Source organism: Leptosomus discolor, chromosome 14, assembly GCF_034619465.1.
Source record: "Leptosomus discolor isolate bLepDis1 chromosome 14, bLepDis1.hap2, whole genome shotgun sequence".
Taxonomy (NCBI): Eukaryota; Metazoa; Chordata; class Aves; order Leptosomiformes; family Leptosomidae; genus Leptosomus; species Leptosomus discolor.
In genome coordinates, this window is record NC_141404.1 from 9,804,574 (window position 1) to 9,814,637 (window position 10,064).

The 10,064-nt window shown below is 55.4% G+C and overlaps 1 protein-coding gene across 1 annotated transcript; it reads left to right on the plus strand.

The window, feature by feature from the left end:
• Window positions 1-283: 283 nt before the first annotated feature.
• On the plus strand, window positions 284-655 carry LOC147414493 (transmembrane protein 100-like). The gene has a single exon (XM_086472906.1). It carries the CDS (start codon window positions 284-286, stop codon window positions 653-655), a length of 372 nt encoding a protein of 123 aa, XP_086329032.1.
• Window positions 656-10,064: the final 9,409 nt, after the last annotated feature.

Consider the following 10,064-nt stretch of genomic DNA (forward strand, 5'->3'; position numbering starts at 1 on the left):
CAGGCAGCGAGGCCGAGCCGGTCCTCCCACCGGCATGAGATCACTGCTACCACCGCCAATCCTCCTCCAAGCCTCACTCCTCCTGGCAGCAAAAGAGCCGGGAGCCAAAGCTGGGAGCGAGAGCAGCGGCAGCGAGATCTGGCCTGTCTGTGCTGAGGTGCCCCGAGCCGCTGGACAAAGCCGACCATGTAGGATTTGGCCTCTTCCCTCCATCACCGGGACGGTGACCTGTGTCTGACCCACCCGCGCTTTGCACTGGCCATTCCTGGGGTTTCTCGCCAACATGATGGGCTGCAAGACCAACTCGCTTACTTGCCTGCAGGGAGGAAAACCAGGGCTGCCGCTGGCCACCGCCACCGACTCCACTGCGACGCTCAACAAGCTGGCCCTGGCCACGGGCGGGACTGAGAAATCCTGGTACCGCTGCATCTTCCCCTTCGGCATCGTCTCCGTGGTCATTGGTGTGGCAGCGACGTGCATCACCTTCACCATCAATGGCCCGCAAATGGACATTGCTAAGGTGGTCTCAGTGGCCACCTTGATCTTCGGGGTGGGCCTGCTGGTGGCCGCCTATGTGTGCTGGCAGGCCAAGCGGGAGAGGCAGCGGAAGAGGCAGCGCCAGGAGCCTGTTGCCTTGGAGCAGGGAGCCCTATGACCTGGGCTGGGGGCAGAGGCTCAGCTCCACCTGGAGCCCCCTGCTTACACACCCTCCTCCGCCCAGCGCCCCATGGTAGAGTGGTGACAGCACCAGCTTCGTTGCACCCGAGGGGTCCGGACCCTGCCTGAGGTCAGCTCCCTGCCGTTCTCCACCCCACTGACCCACGCCAGTGCCCGCCACCCCTGCTCCTGTCACGGGGCAGGGGCAGCCCCTGGCCACACGCGAGGCTCCGTCCCACCTGCCTGCCTGGGACCAGCCCAGAAGGAGCCTGGGGAGCGCATCACCATGCCCGGACCCACTGCCCGTCCCTGCCATGCACCGCCCGGCAGCCAGCAGCCGCGACGGGCCCTCGGTGCTGTGCTGGGGGATGCCGAGACAGCCCAGCCACCCCTGCTCAGCCTCTGAAGGAACCAGTGTCGCTTCTGTCCTCTTGTGTTTTTCTCCTGTTGCGAGGACCCTTGCGGCTCAGGACAGAAGGAGTTTTGGGAGAAACTCGCCGGGTGCAGCGAGCGGCTGGCGCGTGCGGGGGCGCAGGCCGGGGGGGCTGGCTTGAGGCGGCAAACACTGGCGTGTGAGCACGGCTGACTTGGCACGTGAGCCCCTGAGGACGGCGTGGGTGACAAGGGGAGGTGGGGAGCCGAGTGCAGTGAGGGGGCGGCGGATCTCTGCACCAGCCGGTGGGACGTGGGGAGCAGAGGGGCTCAGGATGGGTGGCCGCCGCGGGCAGCGGCTGTTGGGTGTTGGTTGTTCCCAGTGTAGTGTGGCCAGCGGAGGAAACTGGGCTCTTTCAGTCGTTGTGGGGGTTTGCCAGCCTGTTGGTATCCTGGGGGGCAGGTCCCCTCTGCAGGGGGGGACATCTGTCTGCTTGGCATGCCTGCGGAGAAGGGGCTCGTGCTCTGAGCTCGCAGCAGCATCCTGCAGCTGTGGGAGCCTGAAAGCGATTCTGTTGCTGGAGAGGCAGCTGGAGTTGAGTTAAAAAGGAGCAAATATATTTTTACCACTTTTTTGGAAACCAAGTGCCTGCTCCCATTCTTTGAATTTAGCTTTGAGCTCTTTACCCTAAAAAATAAGGGTGAGATGTGGGCACGGGGGTCCCTCTCCGGAGGCTCTCAGAGCAGCATCTCCGCCCTATTCGGGGCCACGGAGGCTGCGGCACAGCCGGGCTGCTCCCCTGCCGTGGGCTGGCCCCACGTCTAGAGGGGCCTCCCGAAACCATCCCTCCTCTGGGCTCTTCCATGGCAGGCAGCCATGCCAAGAGCTGCAGAGAGCAGCCACATCCCGGCTGCTCAGCAGCTGGAGGCTTTCCATGCACAGCAGAAGAGAGTGAACAAGGCCAAAAGCTGCAAGTGGGGGCACGCGGGAGCAAAGCCGAGCGCTCGGGGAGCTGGGGACCCGGCACCTTCCCAAGCGTGCCGTGCCCCGTGCCGCCCTCCCTCCCAGCAGCTCTGCCCCTCTACTTAAACCGTGCTCTGCAGCTGGGAGAAAGCCCCAGGAGCTGCCGCTTGCCTCAGCATCAGTGGCCCAGAGCCACTGTGCCCGGGGTACTGGGACTTGGAGTCCCAGCCCTGCAAAGTCAGGTTCAAATCCCCACAGACTTTGGGAGGCTTGGAGACACCTTCAGCCCCTGTTCTGACCAAAGCTTTGCTCCCACAAGCCATCAGGAGATGAGGCAGTGTCGCAGAGGCCAGCCCAGCTCCGCAGCAGGTGATGAATTTAGCAGGCATCAAGCCTGGGCTGTTCGTCAGAAGCCTGATCGTTGCTTCGGGGTGTTTGTACATCTGAAGTTCACCATGTCAGCCTGTCTCGGGGTAAGCAAACCGGTGGTTCCCAACTGCAGGGGCTCAGCAGCGACTGTCGTGGGGAATGCTCAGCACAGCACTCATGTAGGGAGAGTTTGAGGTGCCAGCTCAGTTGTATTATTATTATTACATCTTATTTTTTATTTCCTTCTTCTTGCTATAATATTTCAGCAAACAGGTTTGTGGCTGCCTGCAAATTCCTCTGCTCTCACCTTGCTCGTCACCACTGCCTGAAGCCACAGGCTGGGTCATCAGCCCCGCTCCTAATCCTGCCCAAATTCATCTCACTTTTAAAGTGCTCAGTCCTTCTTCCTCTGCTCTGCAAACCAAACCCCATCTGCCTAGGGTGCAGGGGCGTATTGCCTGGGTGCACCTGAGGAAAGCCTTGCCAGCCAGCCTGAAATTTCTAGTGTTGGGCCTTGTTGCGTCACACCCTTTTTTGATCTTAAAATGTGGTTCCCTAGAGCTGAACTGCCTTTCTCCTCCCGCTCCCAAAGAGCTTGCTAGGGGCTGCTCTCGGCAGGGCAGCGCTCAGCCACCGAGGTGAAGCCCAGCCCGGGGAGAACCTGGATGACCCGGAGTGCTGACCCTGCCCAGTCCTGGGCTAAAAAGCCCTCTACAGACTGATACTTTATTTTGATTTTGTTAAAAACTTTTCTGGATTTGAGTTCTGTAGTAAGATGCACACACACAAAGTCCCTCCTGCTGTCTGCAAGGGTTTTATTTATGTGGATGGACTCCGGCAAGTTCCCCTGCGGGACTGTGGCCTCCGCACGCACTAGCTAAAAGGCAAGTGTTGGAGAAATTCATCTCCTTAAAGAGCATGGAGTGATTTTTTTGGCTGCAGGAATAATTAGCTGGGAAAGTTATGCCCTGTTCAGTAAAGAAACTGGAAGGAAGAAGATAAAAGGACCCACATGGTCAGTCCTCACTCACAGAGCACCCAGGGGTCCAAAATTTGCTGGCACCACCCCAGCAAATTGGGGGTGTTGCTCTTCCTTGGGCAGCGTGCGAGATGGAGCCGGTGGCTCTCCGTTTGCTGGCAGACAACACCACCGTCTCACCCTCATCCTCAGGTCCCCAGTGGCGGCGTTGCAGGTGTGTGGGAGCTTCCTGGCCATAGCTGTTCCCTTCCCTGGGCTAGCGGGAGAGGCTCCGGAGGGCATCCCACCTATCCATACCACTGCACACCATGACGCTGTTTCATGGGGTGCATTGCCTGACAGCCACTCTCTGCTCTGGGTGCCTCGGCCCTGGGTGCTCATGGCAGAGCGAGAGGCTGGGTCTCCCCCCGAGCACAGTTGGCGGGGGAAGGGGGCTCCCTCGGGTGCCTTGTTGCCCAAATGCAGCAGTTGGGGTGTTGGCACAGCTGCAGCACGTCCAGATCCGTCTGTCTCCAGGAGCGAGGAAGCGCCCTGGGCAGGCAGCGCCGTGGCTGTGTTATTGCAATCTGGGGCTGAGAGACGCTCTTTATCTTTTCTAGGCAAATAGAACCAAAAATTAATAAACCTGTGAAGCTCACTCAAACACCAGTCTTTGTCTGCTTTGCTTCCACTGTGCCGGCGGGGAGCAGCAGCCTGGCCCGGCCTTGCCACCCCCATGCAGCGCTGCTTGCTGGAGACTTGCACCCTGCCAGAGCCCTCCGCTCCCCTGGCAGGTCTTATGTGGGGAGGAAAGATTGTTCAAAGGCTGTGCCAAGGCACCTGCTTCCCAAAACCATGCCTTGGTATAACCTGCCCCTTGCGTTGCACTGTGACCCCCTGTCAGAAGCTGCTCCTCCAGTGTAATGGGAATATTCCCTTGCCCTGAGGACCCTAAACTTGCCTCCAGTGAGAGCCTCCCCCAGACTTTCTCCATAAAAACAATTCATCCCCATTAATGTGTTCAGGTTTTGTGACAGCGATGTGCCCTGTTTCTGCTAGATCACCCAACCCCCTTTCAGCGTTAAATAGGCTTAAAAGTGCAGGTTTACTTGCATCAAAGTGAAGGGTTAAAAATTATTGCTACCAGATTGGGAACAGTTACAAAGGGAAAACTTAAAAATAAAAATATGCATCCTTAAAATAAATGTGACATTAGTTTCTCAGCTGACACAAGGGTCCTCTCCTGCTGCCTGGGTTTAGCTGCACAAGCTGGAGGTGGAGCTTGCTGGGCTAGACTGGGCTCCAAGCTCAAGTCTCCCCGGGGTACCCAGTCCACAGTCCTCCCCGGGGAAGTGGGGACTCCTATTTCCCACTCTGTTTTGTGGAGACTGAAGTCTTGAGCCCTTCAGAGACGTGGTGACAGAGGGACACTCAGAGAGGGACCATTTTTCCCGGCTGCTGCAGGACCCCAGCACGTCTGATGGAGGAACGAAGCCACAACAACGTCACCTTGCCGGCGTGGTGGCTGGTGGCAGAGCTGAGTCTAACAGCGGCTGGGTGCCTGCAGGTTTCCTTGCCATGGGGACATCACCTGCCTTCACGTGATGGCTGGGTCTTGGGGTGGGTGCAGAGGTGGTGCCCATACACCTTCCCCACGGGGAGCGGGACCTGCAGCTTACCCTGCTCCGCTCTCCCACCGGCACGGCTGGTGCCGCAGGGAAGGACCTGGCCAGCCGGCTCCCGGTGACAAGATTTTCGGCTGGGGCATGCACCAGAGGTCCACACACATGCTATGGGCTGAGGATGTGCTGTGTCCCCCACTCCCTGCACCTTAACAAGTCCATGTGCACAGGGAGGTGCAGGGATGGCCAAGCACGGCTACCTGGCTCCTGTCCAAATCTGCCAGCAAAATGAGTAACTCTGAGACAGCTGGGCTGAATTCATGGCTAATAAACTCACTTATATACTCCCTTTACAGTTATTTTTTTTTGCAGGGAGACAAATGGAAATTCTAACGGCATTTTTCCCTAGCTGTGCGTGGAAATCTCTGCCTTCCCAGAGCAAGGACAAGGGGATGAATGCCAGGCACCAAGCTGATGCTGGGAGCAGACTCCCAGAAACATGAAAAATATCAATAGACCGTGTAACCCAGCGTCCCCCTCCCAGGGGTGTTGCTCTAACATTGGCTTGGGAAGCCCCAAATGCACAATTACAGAATGTAACCCTTACGGGAAGGTTTTTTCCAAATAAGTGCAGTTTCTGCTGAAGTCTGTGTGCTTAGAGGACTTACTGTCACAGAAATACCATTGCACGCTAGCCCTGTCTCCGTGCTGCAGGGATGTCCCAGCCAGCTACGGCTTCTCCTGGGAACCCTGGGCAAGCCTCAGATGTGCTGGCACCACCCCGCTCCCCTGGTTCAGGTTCAAAACACCGTGACTCCAAGCTGTCCCTGGCCTCCCACACGTTACCATTGGAGTTTCTCAACCAGTGCTGGTACCCACCTGGAGTGAGGCTAGGGGAAGGCAGCTCTCTCCCTGTGTCACCACCTACGCAAGCTGAGTTCAGAGACCGCTCCAGAGACCTGGAAAAGGCCAGCTCTGCAGCCAACTTGAAGGTATCTCCTGTATCAGCCTGGAGTTTATTAACCTTGTTTGTCACCATGACATCAGAGCACATCTTAAGTGAACGGTTCATCCTTGCAAAGCATCGTGATGTGTGGCGTGCTCTGTCAGCTACCAGGAGCAAACTTCCAGTGACACTGGATGGCAGGTGTCCCAGACGGGGGTTAAAAACAATGCCACAAGGCTGAAAAAAATCGATTATAAATGTCTTTGTTTGGCAGCAAGGGTATTGCAGCGGTGCCCTGAGACTCACCATTGTCAGGCACCCTTTTTGCAAGCCCTGCCTGAAGATGCTCATGCTGCGAAGCAATCAGGGGGGTATTTTCTTCCCCCGGCAGAAGAGAACTGAGGCACAGCAACCCAGTGGTTTGGTCACATTTTCCACACAGTACTTCCCGGAGCTGAGGTTTGAGCTCGGCTCTTTTGCGAGTTGAGCAGCCGGTGCCCGTACCGCATCAGAAAAGCCAAGTTCAGCCTGGGCACAACGTACCTGTCCGGGCAGGTGGTGGACACGAGCGTCCCTGGACCTGTGCTGAACCGCCTGGGGTGAGTGGGAAGTCATCCTGTGCCTGAGCCAGGGCTGGTGTCAGATGGGGAGGATGGGCAGAGGGCTCGCCGTGCTCAGCAGCTGCCAGGGACACCCATGGCAGCATCCCCCAGCGCCGCCCAGCCAGGGCCCACCAGGTTGCGGGAGGCGGGGGCAAACCTCTCCTTCCTTCAGGGTGGACGGAGGCCACGCCAGCCCCCGCCACGGGCAGTGAGACCCCAGCGCAGTGGGAGCAGATGGGCTGGAGCAGCTGGGGGGCCTGGCTGTGGACAGGCGGCTCCTTCTGCTGGAGGAGGACGGGGGGTTGCTGTGAAGCCCTCCCCGCCAAGCGCAGGCAGATTCGTGGCTGAGAAGGGAGCCGGTGGGCTGCATGGCCTGCAGGCGAGACGCGGGCTCCCCCACCGAGCACTCAACCCCTTATAACCCTTCCTATTTTCATTCCAAGAATGAGACCCATGGGCTCCATCGCCTTTTATAAACTCTCCCATGACCTTTCTGCCTATGTGCCCTTTATTTTGACATTTTGCTGGCTGTGTGTCAGTCACTCGCTTTGCCCTGACAGCCCTTTGAGACCAGGGAGAAGCTACCTACGGCTGCTAATCCTGACAATCGGCATTTACGTTAAAGCCCACCTAACAAATTCGTACAGACTGTGCGATGCACAGATCGACCTGCCAAGGGAGACTGGAAAGCACAGCTCTTTGGAAATCCAGGATGCAGCTAAACCACCCATGGGATGCTGACTGCTGATTTTAAGATGCATTTATGCTGTCTTTTTACTCAAAATGAAAAGACGTGGTGCCCAGTGGGCAGTGCTTAGGAGGAAGCCTTCACAAGCACACTCGGACATGGTGAGAGGAAGAAGATTCTCCAAGATGGGACGGCTGAGATGGAGCAGGACAAGAAACTCATGTGTTCCCCACCGCCCTCTCCTCCTTGCGATCATGACGACTGCACTGCGCTGTGCTTGGACTGGCCTTCCCACCCAGTGAGATGCAAAACGCGTTTTTCCAGAATTCCTGCATATGCAGCTTGTGGAGGTGGAAGAAAATTATAAAAGGTTACCATTCTCTGTCATTGATCTTATGAAAACCAGGTACAAAACAGCATTATGCCATGAAATGTATTAAAAAGACTGTAATACCATGACATTATCAAGGTAAAATGCCAGAGACCATTACATCGTTATGGCTTTCTGCTGGACTAAAATCAGTTTCCATTAGAGGCGCGGGCGGCTGCGGTGCCTCTCCCATTGCACTTACGGAGGGCTGTTCCTGCGCTCCGAGCTGCAAGTATGGAGAAATATCTCACTTTCATATTTAAAAGAACTTGTACATTAGGTCAAAAATTTGTCCTGTCTCCACTAAGCCATAGCACAGTATCAAGCACCCTCTGAAGTATGTACCCACGGCTAGTTAAGGGTAGCCGATGTGGAAGCAGTTAAAACGGTGAGTTAGGTTTCAAGGAGGGTGTTTTGGGACATTTTGTAGGACATAACAGGTTTTTCCAGGATTCAATACTGCGGGCATCCCTCTGGAAAAGCTGCCTCTCGGGAGGATTGCAAAGGAACAAGCAGCAGGAGAAAGGACAGTGAAAGCTGGTCTAGCAGGAGGCAGCACGGGAGGCAGGAGGCAGCACAGTGGAAAACACAGGCTGTTTTCAGACTTCCGAGAGGAAGTAATAACCAGAGAGTGAGGAAAATAGTGAAAGCTGAAAAAAGAGAGATGAGCAGTGAGGTTTGTTTAAACTGAAGTGGTGTTTGCTAAGGCTGCCAGGGCTGTAGAGCTCTCACCAGCATTTCTCACTGAGTGTATTTCTTCCTTCCTCTTTGAGTAAGAACAAAGCAGCAAAACTTCTTTTAAAATACTTCTTTAACAGCACTTCTTTAAATCACTCCTTTAAAAGTACTTCTCACATTATACGTAATTTTTTATTAAAGTCTCCATTTTGCAGCATTCCACTTAGCAACTCAGTGCGGCACCTGTGAGGGAGTTGGTGCTTGTCTGTTGAGGTGTCGCGAGGGTGTCAAAGGCATCCCTCAGTGGATGCCACCACAGCCACACACCAGCCATGCTCCGTGGTCCCTCCGCCAGCCCTGTGGAGCCGCAGCACCCACACCGCTTCTTACACCCAGCACCCTGCAAAGCAAAACCACGGCAGCTTTTCGCACTCTGTGGCGACGTTTTCAGGTCTTTATCATTGCCTTGCTCTGTTCACAGCAAAATCATGGTTTTGCTGAGTCCTCTGTCCTGGGGGTGTTCTCCTGAAGAACCACCCAGCAGAAGTCCTGCGGGGCTGGCTCAGTAACGGCGTTTCGCACGGGGCATCACTGATGGAGATGGTTGCTCCGTTTTTTTATTATGCAGAGCTGTTACAGTGACTCTTCACAGGACACCCGGCCCCAGCAGGCAATTCTGAGGAAGAAAAACATAGGACATGCCAGAGCCCAGCAAAACTCACCTCAGTTAGCAGTACCATGGCTCCAGCTTGCGCCATGGGGGTCATCTTTTGCTGCCTGGTTTTACTCTTGATCAGCTTTTGTTAGCAACACCTACTTCCACTGGACATTAAAAAGTGCCCAAGAAAGGCTGAATTTGCATAACTCACAGGTTGTCGGCAGTGGCTCATGGTCGTGCCCCAGCCTGGTAAAGCACGTCCGTGAGATTTATTTTAAGCATGTGTTCGAGACCATATGCTGAAATATTTTGCCAGAGCTGAGAATGGACCTGAAGCTGTCGAGAGTTTTACATGTTCTTAAGCAATTCCCTGAATCTAACCCAAACTGGGTCAGTTCATGGCCCACTGCACCGAGGAGCAAGGCTCAGATCCTGCTGGGATAAAGAGGACAAGAAATCTTACAAAGCCGGTTCTTCTTCACTCAAAGTGCTGACTTTCTGGCATTAAAAATATGCTCAATGTTACCAACTCTTTACACTGAGATGTTGGGGGTATAACAGGTGAACAAACACAGACAATTGGGAATTCCACAGCAGCGGCACATGATGTCACTGCTGGCCACGTGCCCGTCCTCTGCCAGAGAGCTGGGCTGTCCAGTGGGCCTGCGTCTGCCCTGATGCTTCACACAAGCTACGGGGCATCATGGCACATGTGGTCCCAGGGTGATGTAACGACCATAGAGGAGACCAGAGGAATGAAGCACTCATGGCACAAAGCTAAGAGGACCCAACTGGCATTTCTGAATCAACATTACATTGCCAGTGAGCATCCCAATGGTAGAACGCAGCATCCGCAGTCAGAGAAACTGAGACTTGTGTAGGAAAGGGGGAAACTTACTGTGATATCAGGAAGAGGAGAGCTCTGAAGGAGAAAGTGGTGGGAGAAAAGGGGATTTCCTTCCTGAAGAGGTCAGAGCGCTGCCTGGGAGGGAGAGCTCCCAACAAGCCCATGAGCCCAGAGGAGCACATCCTTGAGATGCTGAAGAGTGGCTCAGGAGGAGAGCTCTGGGGACAGGGAAGGAGCAAGGCAAAGCCCAAGGCAGAAATTGGAACTTTTAGAGTTGGAGCTCCCTGAAAACAGCTGGAAGAGCCACAGGAGCCCTTTTGGGGGCTGGTGGTG